Here is a 22,277-nt window from a genome sequence, read left to right as displayed (position 1 = left end):
CCAGGTAGCAGGAGAGGCATGTGCTAGGAGAGGGCCAGGGACTGTGGTAAGAGCCCTGGGCCCAGCCCAGACACCTGAGTTCCACCTGCAGGGGGTTAGAGGGGGGAGCCTCGGACACCTGGGGTCTTTCCCCACATACCCTATTTAAGAGCTGGGACCCCTGCCTTATTCCCCACACTGCTTCCACCAGCATCTGGTAGGGGTGAGGGGTGATGCCTGAACACAGGAGGAGGCTGCTCAGTCTAGACTGGGAGGAGGCTGTTGGACTGGGCTGGGTGCCAGACCTGCCTTCCTCTCTCTGGGCATGGCTAACTACTCACAAGCACTGCCTCTCCCAGGTACCTAACACCCCTAGACTGAGGCATTCCCACCCCCTTCGCTGGGGTCTCGGCCCAAGCAATCACTGCTGGGGTGGGGCTGAGATCCTATGCCCACCCCTTGCATGGGGCAGCAGGAGCTGCTATTGCCCCTTGGGGTAATTAGCAGGGCAAATGACTTGTGCACCCACCCCTGGGGGGGGGGGTGACTTTATACCCCAGGTGCACCCTGGTGGCTGGTCCCAGTGTTACCCAGCATGCATTGCCTGGGGGCTAAGGTCTAGGGCGGGGGCGGGACTCCCCCCCTAGCCATACAGGGTCTATGACGCGGTGGGGGGAGGGTGGCTGCGGCTGTGGGGAGCTGCAGCCGGAGTCCTCTTGGTACCAGGCACGATCCCAGACGTCTGGCCAAGGGCCCCGTTGGATGCTGGGAGTTCGGCAGCCTGGATTATCTCCTGGCAGGCCGGAGGAGGGGGGGGGGCTCATCTGGGCTGGGAGCGCCGCCTGGTGGTCAGTAAGGGCACTGTGCAGAGGGGGACACCTGGGTTCTTTTCCTCAGCTGCTGTGCTGGGAGGGTCCCTGGCCTCCGTTTCCCCCAGTGCCCCCTGCTGTGCCCTTGCGGGTACTACCACCAGGTGACAGCCCCCTCCCCCACCTGCAGGCGCTGGGGCTCCTGGGTTCTCCTACTCTGGGAAGAGACTGGGGGAGGTGGGGTTAGACTGGGCCCAAACCCCTGGGTTCTCTCTCAGCCTAGGAGTGGAGGGGTAGATGGAGCCCAGGCCCAGGGCTCCTGGATTCCCTTCTTGCTGCAGGAGGATGTGTGGGAGGCAGGGGTTAGAGGGGCCCAGACTCTTGGGTTCTTTCCCCACTCTGGAAAGACCTAGAGGACTAAGGGGCCCAGGCTCCTGGGTTGTCTCAGATCAGGAACAGAGCCGGGGGGTTTAGATGGGCCCCTGACTCCTGGGTTCTGTCCCAGCTTGGGGAGGATGTAGGAGTAGGGGGGGAGGGTTAGACAGACCTGGACTCCTGGGTTGTCTCCCAGCCCTGGGAGGAGGTGGGGAGCCATGGGGATGTGGGGATAGACCAGCCTCCCCACCCACTTGGCCCAGAGCCACCCCCAGAGCCCCTGCACCCCCCCCCCCCAGGGCCCAACCCCCCTGCAAGGCCAGAGCTTTGGTGACTTCCTCTTCCCCGAACCCACGCAGGAAGCTGCAACAACTCGCTCCCCCCCCACCGCCCCGAGATGCTCCTGGGCACCCGCTAACAATGGGGGGGTGCTGAGGAGGCTGGGGGGCTTGTGGCCACCAGCTCTGGGGGTCCCCCTGACCCCCCCCCGGTGCCATGGGCTGCCGCATCAAGTAAGAGCTCCCCAACCCGAGCGCCTGGGTTCTGGCTGCAGCAGGGAGCAGGTGGGGGGGGGGGGGGGGAGCCTGGATGCCTGGGTTCTCTCCCCCAGCTCTGGGAGGGGAGCAGGGGTGAGAGCAGGTAGCGGGGAGCTCAGATACCTGGGTTTTCTCCAGCTCTGGGAGCGGAGTGGGGCTAGTGGTTGGAGACTGGACACCTGGGTCTTAGTACCCAGCACCTGGAGGGGAGCATGAGTTTGAGAGCAGGGGCTGGGAACCCAGGATACCTGGGTTCTAGCTACAGCAAGGGAGGGCAGGGAGGTCGGACAGCTGGGTTCTCTGCTCCAGGCTCTGGAAGGGAAGTTGGGGCTGCTGGTTGGAGCCCGGATGCCTGGGCTCTGTCTGCAGCAAGGGCAGGGGGTGAGAGCAGGGAGCCAGATGCCTGGGTTCGCTTGCCTCGGCTCTTGGGGGCGGGGAGTGGGGTCTCGTGGTTGTTGCCAGGATGCCTGGGTTCTCTCCCTTCTCTGGGAGGGGAGTGGGGGCTGAGAGCAGGGGGCTCTACTCCCCGCCTAGACCAGAAAGAGCACCCAGGTGTCCAGGCTCCCAGCCCCACTGCTCCCCCCTGCCCTCACTGCAAGCATCTGGGCTGGGCCTTTCCCCCCACCTCCACCCCTCAGGCCTGGCTCTGCCTGGGCCACATGACCCCACCGGTGCACTGAGCTGTGTCCATTCTCAGTGTGGGGTCCTCCTCCCCTCCCCCGCAGGGAAAACCCCACCAGGACCTTTGACTTTTTCTTGGAGGCCTCTTGCCCTGCAACCCCAGAGGATGGTGAGTGTTGGGGTGGGGTCACCTGGGAGCCCCTGTGTCTGGCCAGGGGTGGGGGGTGGGTGCAAGGAGCCCAAGGGAATGGGGCACCCAGGCTGGACTCCTGGGTTCTCTCCCAGCTCTGGGAAGGACTGGGGTGGAGGGTTGGGAGGGGTGTGGTTGTGAGCCTGGACACCTGGGTTCTCTCCCAGCTTGGGGAAGGGAGCAGGGGGGCCTGGGAGCTCAGACGCCTGGGTCCCACAGCTCCATGACCCCAGTGGCGCCTCCCATGGCCATTGGGAGTGGGGTCTCCAGGACAGGGCCCTGGAAGCTTTACAAGTGCTCCCAGCCCTTGGGCCTCCTGTGAACTCCCTGCAGGATCTATCAGAGTTAGCTCCTGGCTGGGAGATCACCATCTTCCACCTGGCCTTTGCCTCCAGCTGAGGTGTGGTGGGGTTGTGGGGGACAGTTAAGTAACTGCCTCCTGGCCCTACCCAACCCTCCTCTCCTGGGGCAGTTACTTTCTGCACCCCCTCCCCCACACCCGCTCTTTGCACCTGCAAGGAGTGTGATTCACTTCCTGTTCTCCATGATCTGGGCCTGCCTCAGATATAGCTCAGCTTTTGCAGTGGGAACCCTGGGTGCCTGGGTTCCCTCACAAGTTCTGGGAGAAGTGGGCTGCAGTGGGCTCTCATCCAAGAACCTGGATGGCCTGGGTGGGGGCTGGGGTTGGGGTTAGATGAGGGGTCCTGGGAGCCTGGATGCTTGGGTTCTCTCCCAGTTCTGGGAGGAGAGAGGCTTGCTGGGTGAGAGCAGGTTGGTGGGAGCCGGGACACCTGAGTTCTCTCCTGGCTCTGGGAGGGTGTGAGGGTCACAGCAGCAGGAGCCTAGGATCTGTGCCCCCCACCCCAAGAATCAGCTGTATGTCTGCTGTGCTCGCTGGCCATCTGATCCAGGCCAGAAACTAACTCCCATGGAGGGCTAGGACCTTTCCCCTGCCCCCTGGGATGTCCAGGGCTCCCCCATCACTCCCCCAGGCCTGTGAGCAAGGGTCTGAACCCTTCCCCACCCCCAGCCAGGCCCCTTCCGCCTCTAGCAGCCACAGGAAGCTACCAGGCTTGCCGCAGGGACTGGGGGGTGAAAGCAGGTTGCTGGGAGCCGGGGCTCTCTCCTGGGTTGTGGCCAGCTCTGGAAGGGGAGGGGGGCCACTAGGGTTACTGCAGAGGGGGAGAGGGGCTGGGATCCGAGACACCTGGGTTCTCTGGAAGGGGAGTGGTGTATGGGGGCTCCGAGTAGGGGGGAGCACGAAGCCTGGATGTCTGGGTTCTCTGCACAGATGGGGGGGCGGGGTGTGAGAGCAGAGGACACCTGGAAGCCTGGACACCTGGGTTCCCTGGGAGGGTCATGCAGGCTTGGGGGGTCAGAGCAGGGGGTGTTAGGAGCCCGAATGCCTGGGTTTTCTCCCCACCCTAGGTGGGCTTCAGGGCTAGGGACTGGGCTGGGGGTCTCACGACTCCTCTGCTTTCTCTGCAGACCCCCTGGTGCTGAGACAATTCCCAGAGGAGTTTGAAGACCAGGTCTGGCCCCATCTCCCCCCACCCCACCCCCCAACCCCAGAGCGCCTCTGCTGGGAGCCCCAGCTTGGCCCAGGCCAGGGTGTGGGGCAAGACCCCATGGGGCCCATCCAGGACAGGCTGCAGCTCTATTCTCTGCTCCCAGGAGTCAATCCAGATGCTACCCCGGTTCTGCTTCCCATTTGATGTGGAGAGGTGAGTGTACATGTGTGTGCACCTGCATATCCATGTGTGTCCACTTTTGCACATGTCTGGGTGTGCATGTGTGTGTGCGTGCGCATGTGTGCACCTGCCTGGGTGTGCATCCATGTTCGTATGTGTATGTGTGTGAACCTTCCTGGGTGTGTATCTGTGTGCCCAAGCATCTGAGTGTACATCTGTACGTGCATCTATCTGGGAGCACAGCCGTGTGCCCGGGCATCTGCCTGTGCATGTGTTCATCCATATGTGCCTCTGCCTGCACCTGCCTGGGTGTGCATCTATGTGTATGTGCACACGTGTATCTTCCTGGGTGTGCACATCTGTGCATGTGCTTCTGTGTGTCCGTGCATTTCCATCTGGCTGGGTGGGCCTATGAGTGTGTGCTTGTATGTGTACAAGCATGTGCATCTCTCTGGGTGTGTATGCACTGCTGTGTACATACACAGGTATCTGTGCACATATGAGCACCCACGTAGGATTGCTACATGCACTGGGCTGTGAGCACTTGTGTGCATACTGGAGTATGTGCGTCCATGTGTGTTGTGGGGGTCTGGGCACACATGGGATTCCATGCATGTCTGTGCCTGCATGCATGTCACAAGCAGCATGTACATACGTGTGGGTGCATGTAGCCAAATAGAGCTCCGGGCGTCCCCCATCCACTCCCATCCCCATGGTCTATGGCTTGTGACTCAGGGGAAGCTGCTTGGGTTTTTGGGGCTGGCCCCAACTGCCTTCCCCAGGGCTAGGAGACAACCCAGGAATCCAGGCTCCCAGCACCACTCCACCACCCCCAGCTCTAACCATTGGCTCCCGCTCCCCCACAGGGGGCAGGATGGGGCCCCAGTGCAGAACTTCACCTTCGCCCTCACGGACATGGACGGGAACCAGCGCTTCGGCTTCTGCCGCCTCGCGCCCAGTGCTCGTGCCTGCCTCTGCATCCTCAGGTGCGGCAGGGCAGCCAGCAAGGGGCGCTGGGCTGGGGGGTGCAGGACTGGGGTACAGCAGGGGGTGCTGGGCTGAGGGAGGCAGGCAGGGGGTTCAGCAGGATCCCTGCTCTACCCAGCTCTCATACCCCACCCCAGAGCCAACCGCATCCCAGCACCAGGTCAAGGGTCCCTGTTACACTCTGCCTCCAGTGCCCCTCCCCAGAGCCAGCTGCATCCCAGGGCTGGGTGAGGGGTCCATGTCATACCCAACTGCTCACACTTCACCCCAAAGCCAGCCTCATCCCAAGGCCAGGTAGGGGCTGCGTCTTACTCTACCCCCACCCCCAGCTACCTGCCCTGGTTCGAGCTTTTCTACAAGATCCTCAACACCATTGCTGACCACTTGGCCAAGCAGCAGGTGAGCCTGGACTCCTGGGTCCCTTTCCCCTCCCCCAACCCCCCAGGTTCCCTCTCCACCCCCCATTAACCCTTTTCCTGCCCACCCCCCAGCTCAGCGACCTGGAGCACTTCCTGACAGCCCTGTACAGCCACCCCGTGCCCCCACGTGGCAGCCCCATGCGCCTGGAGTTTGTAAGTGTCACATCTAAGGGACACCTTCTCCTGCCCCACACTGCCCTGGGGCCTGGGAGCTGGGGCACTGGGCCCTCCGGGGGTCTTGGAGGTCCCAGGATGAGGGATACCCGTGCGCCCAGCTCTGGGGTGGAACAGCGCCAGGGGGCTGGCAGGGCAGGACAGGAGAAGGGGAATGAGTGGGTGGCTGCCCAGCATCCCTGAATAGGGTGGGTGTGTGTGGTTGAAAATGGGATGGATGGTTGGATGGATGGATGGATGGATGGATGGAGGAGTGGGTATGAATGGATGGTTGGAGGAGTGGGTATGAGTGGGTGGGTGGATGGATAGATGCAGGAGTGAGTGGGTCACGAGGAGGCAGCAGCAGTCAGGGGGGCTCTGTGGATGGGGCTGAGGCAGATGCAGGGGGAAGCCAGGCTGGGAGTTCCTGGAGACACCTGAGCATGGCCAGGCGTGACTGCAGGAGTCCTGGGGATGGAAGGACCAAGCCCCACACCTAGGCAGCGGGGGCCACCCCTCACACCCAATCCCTGGTGGGAGGGGGGTATCTTCAACCGCTTGCTGCTGCCCCAGGACTCCAGCCTGACCCGGCTGCACATCACACCAGGGGCCCTGTCACAGGGGCAGTGCCAGGACCAGAAGCCCAGCAGGCAGGACGAGGGGGTGAGTCAGTACCCTCAGACCCAGCTGCTTCCTCAGCTCCTGAGCTCTAAGCTCCTCCCCAGACTCATTCGCATCCTGGGCTCTGACTTCCAGGGATTAACCCCTTGTGGCAGGGCTGAACCTAATACTCCAGTGTAGCCACTGGGGCTCAGGAGCTGCCCCAGCCCCACTCACGGCCCCCCCGCTCACCCTTGTCTCCTTTGCAGCCCTCGTACTTCATCGCCCCAGACCTGGGGGGGCTGCCCAGCATCCCTGAGAACGTGAGTGCCCCCCTGGGGGGAGAGGGCTGGGGCTGGGGCTGGGGCTGGGGGTGTCAAAGTTCCTCCCACTCCTGCAGCGCAACCTCACAGAGTTCGTGGTGGCCGTGGACGTGCCCAACATGCTGCAGCTCTATGGGAGCCTTCTGTGCGAGCGCCGCATCCTGCTCACTGCCAGCAAGCTCAGCACGGTGAGGGATCTTGCACAGGGGCTCGCATGAGGGTGGGGGTGATTCTTACACTGGGCCTCACACAAGGGTAGGGGCAGGTCTCACACAGGAGCCTCACATGGGGGCAGGGCTCTCATAGGGGCCTTGTGCAAGAGTAGGGGCAGGCCTCGCATGGGTGCCTTGCACGAGGGCAGAGGGCAGGCCTTGCACAAGAGTGGGGGTTGGGCCTTGCACAAGGGCGGAGCAGGCCTTGCATGAGGGCCTCACATGGGGGCAATGATTAGGTCTCGCACAGGGGTAGGGTCTGGGCCTCACATGAGGGTGGTGGCAGGCCTCCACGGGGGCGTGGGGCTACTCCCATGTGCCTTGGGAGTGCAGGCCTTGCACAAATGCACCTGGGTGCACGGGGACATGCCCCTGCACACATACAATGGTGGGGGTGTGGCCAGCTGCATGCTTTTGACTGCAGGCTTCACATGAGAGCCCTGATGAACAGAACAGATGCACATGCACTAACGGGTGTGGGGCAGGGACCCTCACAAGTGGATGGGGGGGAGGCGGCTACATTCTTGCATGTGTGCAAGGTGCAAGGGGGGGGGATCCCCCCCTCCAGCATGTGCAGGAAAGGGGCTCTCGCACAAGGATGAGCTCTTGTACATGCATTGGGGGTGCAAACACCATTCACAACCTCTTCCCCTCCCCCCCCCCCCCCCAGGCTCCTCATGGTTCATGTCTAGGATCCCCTGCCCCTCACACACCCTCAAAAGGGCAGAGTCTCCCCCTCCTCCCCACTCATGCCTCAGCCCTGCCCCCTTGTGCCAGAGCATGCCCTGAGGCCTGTGCTTTGCATGTGCCCCCCAGCTCACGGCCTGTATCCTGGCCTCCTCTGGGATGCTGTACCCCATGTCCTGGCAGCACATCTTCATCCCCACCCTCCCCCCCCACCTGCTCGACTACTGCTGGTGAGAGGGGAGTCCCGCAGGGGGCGCTGGGCTGGGGGGGCCAGGGGGATCCAATAAGGGGTGCTGTGCTAGGAGGGGACAGATTGTGGGGTCCAGCAGGGGGTGCAGGGCTGGGGGGCCAGATTGGAGGCAGTGGGGATGAGAATCTACCCCCTTTCACCCCTCTTCCCCCCCCCCCACCAGTGCCCCCATGCCCTACCTCATTGGAGTCCACTCCAGCCTCATGGAGGTGAGTATCTCCATGCCTTTGTCGTGTCCCCTGCCCCAACCCCACCACCACCAGCACCCCCTAGTGGTTGTCCCTGGAACGTCAGCCTGGGTTGGGGGCAAGTCTTGGGAGGTAGGGGGGGGAAATGGGGGCCAGGAGGGGGCTCCCAGAAGTGGGTGGAGGGGAGATGGGGGGGTGAGGGGCTTCCGGGGTTCTGGGGGGGTCCAGGGACAGGGGAGGGGCAATCGGGGGTGGAGGGGGCGGGTATCAGGGGCCAGAGGGGTAGAGGTGAGATGGGGGCAGGGAGGAGGCTCCCAGGGCCGGGGGATGGGCAGTTGGAAATGGATGGGGAGGTATTGGGGAGGAGGGGCCCCCATTGCCCCACCCCCTCTACTCTCTCTTCCCCTCCCCCCACAGAAAGTGCGGGCGAAGGCCCTAGAAGACGTCATCATCCTCAACATCGACACCAACACTCTGGAGTCACCCTTCCGGGACCTGGAGAAGCTGCCAGGGGACGTGGTAAGGCCCTATTGCACACATACCCCCACCTGGGGCTGGGCTCTGCTCCCTGCCCCAAGGCAGCAGCCCCCAGGGGACATAGAATGTGCAGCACAGAATCCCCTTAACTGTGCCCTTGCCTCTGCCCCAGAACAGGATGGGCTGCAGGGGACCTCTCTGCCCCAGGGGATGTTGGGATACAGAAACACTGCCTACCCAGAGCATGCTAGGATGTGTGGGGGTCACTCCTCCCCAGGGCATGCTGGGGGGTGGCCCCCCTGACCCAAGGCATGATGGGATAGGGGGACCCCCAAGCTTTGGGGCATGCTGGGATACACCTCCCATCCCAGGGTATGCTGGGGTAAAGGCACTCCCTGTCCCAGGGCATGCTGGAATATAGTTCCCCCCAGCCCAGGGCATGCTGAGATATGAGGCATCCTTGCCCCAGGACTTGCTGAGATATGGGTGCTCCCTCTTCCAGGGGATGATGGGATGTGGAGGTACCTGTGCTGGGATACAGGGACTCTCCCACCCCACAGCATGCTGGGATATGAGTCTCTCCCTAGCCCAAAGTATGCTGGGATACAAGAGGTCCCTGACTACCTTCCCGGCAGGTGTCTCTGCTGAAGCTGCAGCTGCGCCGTTGGTCTTCCAGTCCCGGGGCCGGTGTCGCCCATGCCTTCCTGCAGGCCCAGGCCCTGCTGTTCGGCTCCTATCGCCAGGCCTTGCTCTACACCCCGGTGAGAGGGGTACAGCAGGGACATCTCTTCCTCATGGCTGGGGTGTAAGGTGGCACAGTGGGCACAGCCCCAGCCCCACACCAAGCACTGTATGTGCCAAAGAGATGGCCCCAATGCCCCCACCCCTTCCTGTCCTTCTCTCTGGGCCAGCCCCAGAACTGGGCAGACATGGAACCCAGAGGGCCAGTGCGGGGGGGGAGGTGCAGTGCTCTAACCACTAGGCTATGCTGCAGGGATGAGTTGGGGCAGCCCCAAAGTTGGTGCAGGAAGGGGACCTGTAAGTTGCATGGAACCCAGGCATCTGGGGTGGTGTGTGTGCTCTAACCACTAAGCTGTACTGCAGGGATAGGGTGAAATCATGGCAGAGGTGCCTCTATGACCTCCGTTCCCCATGGCCTCTTCTCTGTGGGGCAGTCCCAGGCCTGGCAGGGGGGCAGGGAAGTCACGTGGAACCCAGGTGTCTGAGCTGGAAGGGCAGTGCTCTAACCACTAAGCAGTGGGGTGGAACCATGGGGGGGGCGGGGGGTCTCATGGGTGCACCCTCTAAAGCCTTCCCCCTGCCCCCAGGGCCAGCCCATCTCCTTCTCACAGGAGGCCTTTCTGAGCCACAAGGCAGGACCCATGCGGGAGTTCCTGCACAGCGCCGTGCACCTGCAGCTCTTCAAGCAGGTACCCGGGGGGGTGAAACCCAGGAGTCCGGGCCTGGCACCAATGTTCCCACTCCCGTGGCCTCGTGTGTGCCTGCTCCAGTGGTTCCCCCTGTCTCTCCGTGGCTACCCCTTCCTAATGGTCCCCCCCCATGGCTGCCACTGTACTCCCCACCAGTGGATCCCCCCGCTGTGACTGCCTGTGTGCTCCCTTCTAATGGTTACTTCCTCTCTGTGTCCTTACGTGTGCCACCTGCTGCTGGTTCCATCTCTCTCTGTGGCTGCCCATGTGTCCCCTTTTAATGGTACCCCACCCCCACATGGCCTCATGTGTGCTTTTCCCCTCTCTATGGCTGCCAATGCACTCCTTGATGGTGGTTCTTCTTCCCACCTGTGGCTGGCTGCCTGTGTGCTCACTTCTAATGAGTCCCCCCTCTGTAGCTGCCCATGTGTCTCTTTCTAAGGGTTCCCCCTCTGTGGCAGCCTGTGTGCCCCTCCCTAATAGTCACCCCCCCCACACACACCCCAGCCTCAAGCATGTCCTCTGCTAATGGTTCCCTGTGTCAGTGTAGCGTTGTGTCTTCTCATGGTTTCCCCCTCTCCATGGCTGCCAATGGGCTCTTTGATGTTGGTTCCCCCATCTCATTGCACACTTCTAATGGTTTCCCCCTGTGTGTGGCCTTTTGGTTGCCCCTCTCAGGGTTCCTACTGCTAATGGTTCCTCCCCCATGCTGTGGCTCCCCATGTGTGCCTTTTAACGGTTTTCCCCTTGTCTTTGTGGCTTTACACATGCCCCTCTAAGTGTTCCCCCTCTGTGTGGCTTTACGTGTACCCCCCTCTTAAGCGTTTCCCCCGCCCCTGCATGGCTGCCTGTGTACCCCTCTCTAATAGTTCCCACCCCCAAGCATTATATGTGCCCCCTGCTAATGGTTCCCCACTCTCTCCAAGGCTGTTCATGTGCCCACTTGCAATAGTCCACCCCCTTTGTACGGTTGCCTGTGGGCCTCTTTAATGGTTCTCCCCTCTCAGTGGCTTTATTTGTGCACTGCTGTAATAGCTCCTTTCCTTGATCTCGTGCACTCTCTTTAAATGGTGTCAGGTATCCAGGTTGTAGCTATACTGGTCTAGAGGGAAAAGGAATCAGAACTCGTGGCAGAGGTGATATCTTTTATTAGACCTGCTAGATTTTAGCAAATTTGAAATTTAAAGATTTTTTTTGTGAAAACCTAGTGGGTCTAATAAAAGATATCACCTCTACCATGAGTTTTGATTCTTCTCTCTAATGGTTCACCTGTGTGTCCCCTTCTAATGGTTCCTCCCTCCATGGCCTTGTGCATGCCACTATCTAAGGATTCCCCCTCTCTGTGCCCCTCCCTTTCATCCCTGAAAACACCACCCCTGTTTCCTTCCCGAAGCTCCTCTACTTTTTCTGGTCCCCCACCTTGGTCCCCTGCTCTACTAGTTCTCCCTTCCCCCATTTCTAATCTCCCATGGGTCCCTCTGAGCTCGCTTCTAATACTTCCCCCATCCCTGTGACCCTGGTTCTCTGATTCACCCTCTAGTTTTCCTCCCCACCCCCCAATTTTTCCCCCAGTTCATTGATGAGCGGCTGGAGAAGCTGAATGCTGGCGAGGGCTTCTCAGACATGTTCGAGCAGGAGATCACCAGCAGCGGGATGGCAGCGGGTAAGGGGGTCACTTCCATTCCCCTGCCTCCCCTGCTTTGGAGCAAGCCACGGCCCTCCCTGGGGATCATGGTCCCTGTACCAGGCTCTCCCATAATGCCCTGAGGCTGGCATGGATGGGAGCATCCCCTATGGGGGTACAGTTAGGAATTGATGCCCCTTCCTGTCCCCTTCCCTGCCCTAGGTACAATGAAGTCCTATCAGCTCTGGGTAGAGAATTTTAAGGTAAGAGCAGGGCCTGGTGCCCGGATGCCTGGGTCCTCTCCAGCTCTGGGAGGGGAGTGGGGGCTGGTGGGTTGGAGCAGAGGGAGCTAGGAGCCCGGACACCTGGGTTCATCCCACTCAGGAAGGGGAGTGAGGTTAGTAGGTTAGAGCTGCCAGAGGGTGCTGGGACCCTTTGGGCAGGGGGGGAATTGGGAGTGTCCCATGTGTCTCCTTGGCCTCATCTCCCCAGAAGGGTGGCGGGGCCCTGATCCAGACTGTCAGGACCAAGGCGAACCCTGCTATGAGGAACATGTACCGATATGTAAGGACCCCCCACCAAGTCCTGGGCGTTGGGGGCAGAGCTACATGAGAGGGGTCAAAGTTATGGTGGAGGGGAGGGGACTATAGCAGGCAGGTCTTGGGGCTGGGAGTGGGGCTGAATCAGGGTGGGGGTTAGGGAGGCTATAGCAGGGGGACTGTAGGGGGTAGGTCTTGCTCAGGGCTGGGAACCAGGGGGTGAGGCTTCCTCAGTGCTAGAGGGATGTGGGGCTATAGCAGGGGGCAGGCCCATAAGACTGTATCTGGGTATGGGCAAGGCATCTTCAGTGCTGGAGTGGCAGGAGGTGGGGCTTTAGCAAGGGATCACTAGTGGGGGGCAAAGGGGATGGGGCTGTAGCAGAGGGAACAGTGTCTTCTCAGCACTGGGGGATCCCAGTCTCACCCTCCCACTCCCATCACCCCCCTCCCCAGGCCAAGGGCCAGGCCCGGCTGGGGCTAAAAGAAATGAGGAGCCGCTTACTGTACAAGGTAAGGTTCCTTCTATACCCCCTCATTGCCCCCCCACCCCCTCAATACCCCCTCCCCTCCTCCCTACTGCCATGAGGTCCCCCCAGGTGGCAGGGGCACTTTTGGGGAGGTGGGTCCCTGGCTTCCAGCAAACTTCCAGCACCCCCCCCATCACCAAAGTAAAGGGGTGAAGGAGGGTGGTCCTGGGTTCAACTTCTCTCCCCTGCCCCCCAGACTGGGAGCCCTGAGCAGCGCCTGCAGCGGGGGGCATCCCTGCACTTAGAGCCAGCCCCCACCCCAGCCTCAAGCAGCCGGTCAGAGCGGCTGCAGCGACGCCTACCCATCACCCACCACTTCGGGAAGGTGAGATGTGGCTGGGAACATAGGTAGGGGATGGGGCAGCTGGGCTACAGCTGGAAGGGAGGGCGGGGTGTGGCTGGCCCCCATCTGGAGCAGTTATTGGGTCCTTGGCTGGGCTGCCACATCTTGACAGGATCATGTAGCAGGGTGGGAAGTAGGGAGATGTGCCACAGCTGGAGAGGACCTGGGGCCTTCTGTGATAATTGGGAAACATCTGGAAGGGGGGGTAGGACACATCTGAGTGCCCCCCAAGCCCATGGGGAACATCTGGATGGGGTGCTGGGGGGCAGGTGCCAGGCAGATGTGCCACAGCTGGAGAGGACCATGGGGGACAGTGGGGCAGGCCAAGGGGTTCAGCAGGATATGGGGGGCTGGTGGGGGGGATGAGCACTTCAGCCCCTTTCTCCTCCTGCAGTCACGGCCCCGGAGACCCCAGCCCAAGCCTGGGGGGATGGAGCCACAGACCCAGAGGTAATAGCAGAAGTGGGCAGGGGGGACAGCTCTTCATGTCCTCTGTGTGAGTAGAGACATGTGGGCACAAGTGTGTAAGGGCAGTAGAGTGTGTGTGTGTGTGTGTGTGTGTTGGGGAAACTGTTCCAGGATGGGGTGGTTTCATGGGGGTGGGGTGGGGGGCCTTAGAGCCTGACTCTGTATGTCCTCTGTCACACCCATTTGAGCAGGTACTTGCATGCATGTGAGGGCACCAGAGGGCTGTGCATGTATGTGCGGGGAAAGAGTATTCCATGATGGGGTGGTTTTATGAGAGGGGCCAAGGGGGGGTTGTTTGGGGACAGGCAGAGCCTGGCTCTGCATATCATTTGTCATGCCTGTATGCACCGGGGCACTGTGCAAAGGCACCAGAGGGGTGTGTTTATGTGTGGTGGGAAAGGAGGATGATCCACAATGGGGTGGTTTGATAAGGAGGAGGGGGCTTTTGACAGGGGGTGGGATGTGACCTGGTTGTGCAAGTCCTCTGTCCCATGTGTGAGCAGTCTCGTGTGCACATGCGTGTAAAAGTACCAGTGTGTGTGGAGGGGGGAGGGGCACGATGGGGAGGTTTCCCTGAGGGGAGTGTGGCTGGTTCTGGGGCAGAACCCATGACCCTGGCGCCTGCGCCCTTATGTCAGGTGTGTTCTCCGCAGCGAAGTCCAGGGGCAGGACAGGGAGAAGCCTGCAGACCAGGTGGAGCTGGACACCAGCTTCCCGGAGCCCGAGGACCTGGACCTGCTGGGCGAGATTTTTGAGGCGCTGAGCCTGGTGGCACCTGGTGAAGGCGGGGCCCTCTATGGCACCCGCAGCCTTGACCTCACCCAGGTGAGGCCCTGCCCCTCCTGATCTCCTTCTGTGAGCTCCTACCCATTCCCAGCCCCTCCTGTGCCCCTGGCCATGCCCTCTTTGTCTAACTCCTCCCTCCCACTCACTTCCTCCAGTCATCTCAGCCCTTAACCTCACCCCTTAGCTGGCCACACCCCTTCTGCTAACCCCACTACCCTGGTACAGGCCACACCTCCTGACCCTAGTCCAGCCCCTAACCTCATCCCTTGGGGCTGGCCACACCTCCATCCCTTGGGGGCTGGCCATGCCCCCTACTTTGCTCTCCCCCATCATGGCCATGCCCCTCCCACTCCAGTTCCACCCTCTTCCCAAGCCATGCCCCCTCCACCTGGCCCTATCCCTAACTGCTCCTATTGATTCTGCCTCTCATTATCTAGCCACGCCCCCTAACTCCTCCCCACTGACACTGGCCACACCACTCCTGGCCCTTCCCCACCCTGTTCACTAGCGACACCCACTCCCCTAACTCCTCCCCTCTTTGTACAGCTGGGGCCAAGCCAAGAGAGCCTGAACCTTAGCCTAGATGGGCCAAGCCGGGACTGGTGGGCGCTGCCTGAGGAGGAGGATGATGAGGAAGACGAGTGTAGCTCATGGAACCCCAGCATCCAGGATAAGGCACCTGAGATGGGGGAGAGCCCGAGAGGTGCGCCCTCCCTCTGCTGGAAGGCACCTGTCTACCCCCAGCAGCCGCAGCCCCCAGGAAGTGGAGAGCAACAGGCCTCAGCATGGAGCCCCGCCCCTGAGGGGGCTGAGCCCTGCCCCCTCAATGCTAGCCCCACCCCTGAGGCCCCCGTCACAGCTAACCCCGCCCATGAAGAGGCACAGCCCTGCCTTCTCACAGCAAGTCCTGCCCCAGGGGGAGCACAGCCCCACCTCCTCACAGTTAGCCCCACCCCTGAGGCAGAGCCCTGCCACCCAACAGAATGTCCTGCCTCTCATAGAGTAGAGCCCTGCTTCCTGACTGTTAGCCCCATCCCTAATCAGGCAGAGCTCCACCCACAGGAGGCCAAGCCCCACCCCCTGACAGCTAGCCCCACCCCTAACACGACAGAGCCCTGCCTCCTGGCAGAACCCCGCCCCCTGCCCGAGAGCCCCGCCCCTCCCCGAGTAGCCCAGCTCAAGAAACTGTTTGAGGCCTAGGGGACATGGGAGCAGGGGAGCCCTGCTCTCATTGGCCCTCTGCAACTGCCAATAAAATGACATCACTGGACACACCATTTGGTGATGGCTCACTGAGGGACAGCAGGGACCTAGGGGACTCCCCCAAAAATGAGGGAGCTGCAGGACTGGGGGCCTGTGTGGAGCTGGAATGGGGCTGAGGGTGCCCTGGAGTGGGGAGCTGCTGTGGGCAGGGCCAGGACCCAGCACCTGGCCCCCCTGCTCCAAATGCTCCCTCCCCTTCAAATCCCTTGCCAGATCCCCATCAGCCCCACTCCAGAGCACCACCACCCCCCACCTCCCAAATCAAATACCCGTCTCTGGCTCTACAGCCCAACTTCCCTCCCCACATCCTGCCTATGCCCCCCTAAGCAGCCCCCAGTTCCACCCCTCCTACCACTACCTCTGGACTCCCACAGCCTGGGCAGCCCCCCCACAACCAAATCCAGCCTTGCCTGAGCACTCCCCACACGGCACTAGCCCAGTGCCCTTCCCAGTCCAGGGCCCACATCTCCTGACAACCCCCCTGCCCCAGCCACCTCCAGGGCCCCAGTCCATAGCCCCCTGAACACACCCCCATCCCTGCACCCTCCCACCCCAGCATCTCCCAGCCTTTCCAAACAGCCTCCCTTCCCCACAAGGTGGGCACTTGCAGGCATCCAGCAGCCATTGGAGGAAGGATCCCACTTCCCCTTCCACCATCACCCTCAGTACTGCCAGGCCCAACCACAGTGGTGCCCCACAGGCAACTGTCATGCCAGGCTGTGGTGGGCAGGTGGGACGGGGGGGCTGAAATTCAGGCTTCAAGGGTGTCAGCATACAGGCAGAAACAGGGGAAGGGTTGCCTTAGCCCCACATCCCCTGCCTCCCTGGAGCTGGGATGCCTGGGTTCTCCCCCAAATGCACACCATGGGTGGAGTGTGGCAGAGGAGCCCAGCTCCTGGTTTTTCCCCCCACCCTGGAAAAGGAATTGGATCTCTTGGCTTGCAGTTGTGGGGGGTCATGAGGCCAGATGTCTTTCTTCTCTCCCCATACCAGGAGGGGGAGGGAGTCTGGTCCTGTGGAGGGATCTAGCCTTATGAAAAGGGGGTGCAGAGGCTGTGCCTTGTTCTCCAGTGAAAGAGAATTGAGAAGTTGCAGTAATACACAAGGGGCCTTGGGTGGGACAGGTCAAGTTCAGAGCTAGGCCAGGACCCATAAAACATCATCAGAAGGCATCAAGTTAGCTGGACTGTAAATCAATGTTAAAAAAAGACAAGGAGCTGGGCTGAAAAGAAGTTAAAAGCAGGTGTTTCATTAGTCTGGTAGCCATGATAATTAAATGAGTAGGTAGGAAAGATTAGGTGACAGACAGAGTGGGAAACAGGTAGACAGACAAGTAGAGGTGGGAATAGATCGAGAACAGATTTAAATTAGATTAGATTGAGGAGAGAATAAATAGGTAGACAGAGGCAGGGATAGAGAATGGATGGATGGCTTCGATGGATAGAGACAAAGGGGAAGTGGGGAATCGATGGGTGGAGACAGACAGACCTGGGGTGCAAGGACAAATGGATCCAGGCAAGCCTTGCCCCTGTCCCCAATGCCCACTAGAAGGCAACACCTACCTGGGGAGGTCTGGACAGCAATTGGTACCCCCTGCTCTCAGCCTGGGGGCAGGCGGTTGTGCACACCTGATGTCCCAAATCCTGGCCTGAGGGAGGTTCTGGACAGCAACCAGTCATCGTCCCCCCCTCCAGTTCTGACCTGGGGGGTCTAGACTGTGCCTAAGATGGGTGGAGTGCAGGTTGGGGCTGGGCTGAGCTAGGAACTGCCTCTCCCCACTCCTCCCAGCACACTGCTAGTTCAGTCCCATGATCACACCCCAGTCCAGGGCAGGGATCCTCCTCAAGGCTGCACCACTGTAGCCCCAAGAACTGCTGGTGTCCATTCCTGCTCGGTACAGCACAGGCCCCAAGCCAGCTTGAGGCCACTTGCTACTGCCAAGCAAAGCTGCTGGCAGCAGGATCTGAAAGTGTGTCCAGACCCATGAGGAGATGATGGTCAGTCAGAGAAAGGGTGCTCAGGAAGGCCTGCCAGGCCAGGGGCACAGAGGCAGGCAGGACTAGGAGAGAAATATCCCTAGTAGGAACTGCATAAAATGAATATGGAGCCATGGCATGAGTCCTGGGGGCATAAGGAAGAGGCAAATCCCAACCGGCAAACAGAGCAGAACAAAGTAAGAGAACCCAGACATCTGGGCTCCCAGCACACCCCCCTTTCCCCCTCCAACTGCCCCTAAGCCATACTCCCCTCCCCTGGAGAGAAGAGGAAGGGGTGCTTAGGGCTTGCCATGCTTTGTTGGGTGAGGCTGAAGGATCAGCCTCTGTGCTGGGGGGTGGAGTGAGCAGGTGTGTACATGTGTCCACATGTGTGGGTGCACGTGTGCAGTGTGAGAGCAAAGTGTACATGCAGCAGGTGCTTGGCAAGTGCACAGTCCTGTTTAGGAGGAGCTCAGTAGGGAGGGCCCCTGTGTGTAGACACACATCTGCACGCGGGTGTGTAGGGAAAGCAAAGTAAGCTCACAAGGTACTGTTGGCTACAAATGTCCAACTTGGGATCCTTAAAATTCTGGTTTATTAGGTGGCTTGAAACACTGTAATGAAGTTAAAACATAAACCTTGGGGCTGGTCCCCACACACACACATGCTACAAGAGTCAGGTATACCTATCCTACAAGCGCTGGAGTCTGCTGTTGAGGCTTCTTCCAGTGTGGTGTTATCCTCCAGAAGGGGGTTGCCAGCTGGTCCTTCTGGCTGGACAGGTCAGGAGCTGGTCAAGTTGGAGCTCAAGAGGGCGCCACTGAGGGTCACTTTTCACTGCTTTTTATCTGTCCTTAGCAGACTTTGGTGACTCCCCAGTTTTCAGGTTTGCCCAATCCATTGACCTTCATGGGACTTCCCCCCTCAGTGGCTACTGGATGGCATCTGTCAGCCCCAGGGGTCGTCCGCGTGTACGTGCAGGTTTGGGAGTCCGTTGATTAATTTTGAATAGGGCTCTGGGAGTGGTCGATCTGGAGATATTCAGCCCAAAAGTTGGTCCCTGGCATTGATTAACTCAGGCCAGGGCTTCTAGCCCTCGATCAGTGACATTTAGAGATTTCCCGGTTGTTACATTGACTTCTATTGAGTTCTTCTGTTGGTTGATCTGCAGTTTCCTTAGGTGTTAATTTCTGCCTGCTACCGTGTTACACATTCAATCACTGATTCACTCGCTCTTTCAGGGGCCAGCCTGATACAGGGAAGGGCAGTTTGATTCCTGCCCTTGTTAACATTGTTACAATGTATAACTTACTTATGACACTAAATGTTGGTCTAATATAAGATATCAAATTCACCCAAGGAACCTTGTCTGCTTATGAAACTAAACACATTTAGTTGAAAGTTGAAAGGTGAGGAGTATAAAATATAAGCTACAAATGCCATGGCACACAAATAGATAAAAATACAAAAATACATGGAGAGATACAAAATGCGCGCACACAAATTTTAAAACACAATTCCTTATCTTAAAGTGAAAGAAAGAGGAAGGAAGAAAAGGTAGAAGAGGAAAAACATATTCAAAGAGGGGAGAGCAAATGCAAGCAAGAGGAAAAGGGGGCTTTCTGCTACAGTACCGTGTGTGTGTGTGTACGTACACACGCACGCTCATGCACATGTGGTATACACACAAACATGAGCACACGCAGCTGCATGCTTATTGTGTGCGCGGGCATGCATATCTAGGGAAACTCAGTAGACAGAAGGCACTAAGAGCATATATATGTATGTCTGTCCACATCTGTGCATGTATGTGCGCCCATATGTGTGCGCTTGCATGTGTGCATACATGTGGGACAGCTCTCTGGCAGAGATGCGCAAGAGCCGAAGAACCCGACAGACTCCTCCAGCACAGTGCTGGGAGGTAAGTGGGGCCCATGGTAGGAGTGCCCTAGTTAACAGCAGGAGGCAGCTGTGCGTGCATGTGTGTGTCTGCACATCTCTGCCCCACCTGGTTGCTTGCCAAGTGCTTCCCACCCCAGCCAGAGGTTCCATCCATGGGCCTCCCCACTCTGTCAACTCTCCCTCCACCCTGGCCCCATCTCACCCCCCTGCCCCCAGCAGCCATCCACAAGCTACAGGGAGGAGTGCCTGGCATCCTCCCCACAACTGGCCTGAGACCAGGATTGTGGGGAAGGGAAAGTCACTATAGGCAGCTGGACCCCCCAGTACTGTCCCACAAGTTCTTGGGGGTGGGGGAACAGAGGACATGGAGGCCTTGCAGGGATGGAGGAGGGGTTGTGGGAGTTCCTAGGCAGGGCACTGGGGCAGGTGCAGCTTTACCTGGCTGTTGTGGGGTGTGAAGCAAACCCCAACCACCTTGCACAGCAAATAGCGTGGGGAAGGAGCAGAGGGCAGGTGTCTGGAGGGGGAGGGGGGCAGGTGCTGCCTGGGGCATAGCAGTCAGGAGGGTGGGGGGCAAGCCCTACCTGTTGCAGGGGCATGGGAAAGCACCCCCTGCCCCCACCACTTACTGTACAGGAAACAGCTACAGGTAGAAGCAGAGGACGTGTGGTGGAGGGGTGGCATGGCTAGTCCCTGTCTGGGGTGGGGACTAACAGGGGGCCAAGCCCTGCCTGAGGGCTTCAGGCTGGGGGTGGGGGGGGGAAGGAACTGCCTAGGGGAGGCTGTCAGGGGGGCCCCATAAGACAAAGGCCTTTTTGCATAGCACTGATCCCTCCCCCACTTTCTTTCACAGGCCAGCTCCTGCCAGCATCCATGTCCAGCCCTACCTGCTCTTCTGGCCCCAGGACTGCTCTACCAAGGATGCCAGTGGCTGCAGTGGAAGACTTCCTCACCTGCTGGCAGCCACTCTTCTTCCTCCTCCTTTTGGATGCCTGGGATGCCCGCCAAGTGATACCTCACACCAACTCTTTCCTGGGCCTAGCCCTGCTCAACTCCATGATGAACCTGGCCATTGACATGCACCCATAGGCCGTGGAAGGCCTGGGCTAATGGGGCTCAGCCCCTTCAAGCATGAGGCAGCAGGTAGGGCCGCAAAGAAACCTGGCCATGAGCTCCAGGCAGCTGCGGCAAGAGTGGAGAGGGACGCGCACAGCCAAGGTTGCAGCCCAGCCTCTGGATGACTGGCTGTCCAGCACAGCAGGCAAGTATCAGTATGTTTGTTCTGTGAGGCCCCCACATTGAGGGTGGGAGTGGGACAGAGGCAGGGGCTGGGGTGAATGGGGCCCCAGCTGAGCCAGGTGGTGGGACAGTCGGAGCCCAGATGGCTTGTCCAGGGGTGCAGGGGGACTCCTGCTACTGTGCGAACCCCAGCAGAGGCCCGGGGGGCATATGCCCCCCCGAGACCTGTGTGCAGGCCAGAGGTGGCTGCCACTGCACACTGGACTCTGTGCGCCACTGCCACTGCCCCAGAAGTGGCACGCCATGCGTGTCCCACTGCTGCTCAGCTGCACTGCACCCCCTCCCTGCCCCGTGGCAGGACACACACGGCATCGCATAGCTCGAGGCAGTTGCAGCGACATGCAACACCCAACATGCAGCAGCAACATCCACCTCCGCTGCACACACAGATTGGGGGGGTGGGGGGGGTACATTCCCCCAGGACTCCCCCAGGGTGCACACAGAAGCAGGAGCCCCCCCTTTCCCCCTCCCCCACACTCCTAGACAAGCCACCCAGGCTCCGATTTGTCCCACCACCCAGCCTGGCCTGGCCCCCATTCACCCGTCCCTGCCCCGTACTCTCTCTCACCACGGGGGGCCTCCATGTACCCCCCCCAGCCCGTTCCCCACAGACTTACCTGATGGGCAGGGGGGAGAAAGGGTGCATGCATGCACGTGCTCAGCACCCCCCACAATAATTTTGTCTTCCTCTACCTATGAATTCACCAATTGGGACCCCAGGGCTGGGGGGACAGTGCCAGGTGCTCAGCACTGTCCTTCAGGAGATGTGGGGGCATGAGGAGGGGAAGAAGGGAGGGCTGCAGGGCCATGGCCCAGAAGGAGTTCGGGTTGGCAGCCCAGCCCCTCCCCCTCCCCACACCCTGATCTGCCCCAGCCACCCCATCTACCCTGTTGGGAATGGAAGGAGCCCCTCCTCACCCTCACCAGCCCAAGGCAGACTGAATCCCTGCCCACCCCCATCCCTAACCCTGCCTGATGCATGGGTGGTCTCCAACTTTTTTCTTTAACTGTAGCCAGTTTGTAAAATAGGAGCCTCCTTCCAGCCTCCTGCCCCTGCCCCCACCTCCAGTTCCAGCTCCTTCCTGCCCCACCACCACAGCCTTAACCCCTTCCCTGCTAGGTATGGCAGGTGGTAATGAAGGGGGAAATCACACTGTGGGGAATGGGGAACAGGGAATGACATGGAGTCTGCAGGAGTCCTCCAGCTGTGAGTGGTGCCAGCATAGGCAGAGGGAGAAAAAGCGGGGGGTGGGCAGGGAGTAGAGTATGTGCACCCCCTGGTAGGAAAGTCTACAGGGGTGGGGGGAGGGGTAAGGGCCGTGGGAGGGAGGGAGTGGGCCTGGCACTGGGACCAGGACCCACTGTACCCATGCAGCCACCACTTCTACCACAGCTGGAGTTCTTGCCTGGCCCTGGCACCCCACAACCCTACACCAGCCCTGGCCCAACACCACCCGGGGAGCCTGGAGTGGGGTCAGACCCGGCTGCGCTGCCAGGCCGGAGCAGACTGAGCACCCGGGACCCTTATGCCCACCCCAAGTCATTGTTGCTCTCTGGGGGGTCTGGGAAGGGGGTGGCAGCTCCCACCACTGCACACGTCCCAGGAGACAGAGGCAGCACATG

At 60.2% G+C, this 22,277-nt stretch overlaps 1 protein-coding gene across 5 annotated transcripts; it reads left to right on the top strand.

Moving 5' to 3' along the window:
- Nucleotides 1–817: 817 nt before the first annotated feature.
- Nucleotides 818–15,484, top strand: DENND1C (DENN domain containing 1C). 5 transcript variants are annotated; one of them, XM_059732362.1, is made up of 24 exons: nt 818–952; nt 1,523–1,675; nt 2,425–2,489; nt 3,999–4,042; nt 4,185–4,234; nt 5,068–5,187; nt 5,518–5,587; nt 5,680–5,760; nt 6,382–6,423; nt 6,630–6,683; nt 6,761–6,871; nt 7,712–7,812; nt 7,996–8,041; nt 8,438–8,539; nt 9,133–9,258; nt 9,826–9,927; nt 11,500–11,590; nt 11,774–11,814; nt 12,044–12,115; nt 12,544–12,600; nt 12,814–12,942; nt 13,355–13,410; nt 14,067–14,253; nt 14,761–15,484. In XM_059732362.1, exons 2-24 carry the CDS (start codon nt 1,659–1,661, stop codon nt 15,412–15,414), a joined length of 2,418 nt encoding a protein of 805 aa, XP_059588345.1. In that variant the 5' UTR covers nt 818–952; nt 1,523–1,658; the 3' UTR covers nt 15,415–15,484. The 5 variants fall into 5 exon arrangements, with proteins under 5 accessions (XP_059588345.1, XP_059588343.1, XP_059588347.1 ...); XM_059732360.1 differs by having other exon boundaries at nt 6,334–6,423; XM_059732361.1 differs by having other exon boundaries at nt 819–952; nt 6,334–6,423; nt 14,082–14,253.
- The last annotated feature ends 6,793 nt before the right edge of the window (nt 15,485–22,277 follow it).

Source organism: Alligator mississippiensis, chromosome 8, assembly GCF_030867095.1.
Source record: "Alligator mississippiensis isolate rAllMis1 chromosome 8, rAllMis1, whole genome shotgun sequence".
Taxonomy (NCBI): domain Eukaryota; kingdom Metazoa; phylum Chordata; order Crocodylia; family Alligatoridae; genus Alligator; species Alligator mississippiensis.
Note: the sequence above shows the minus strand (reverse complement) of the source record. Positions and strands in the feature narration are given on the sequence as shown.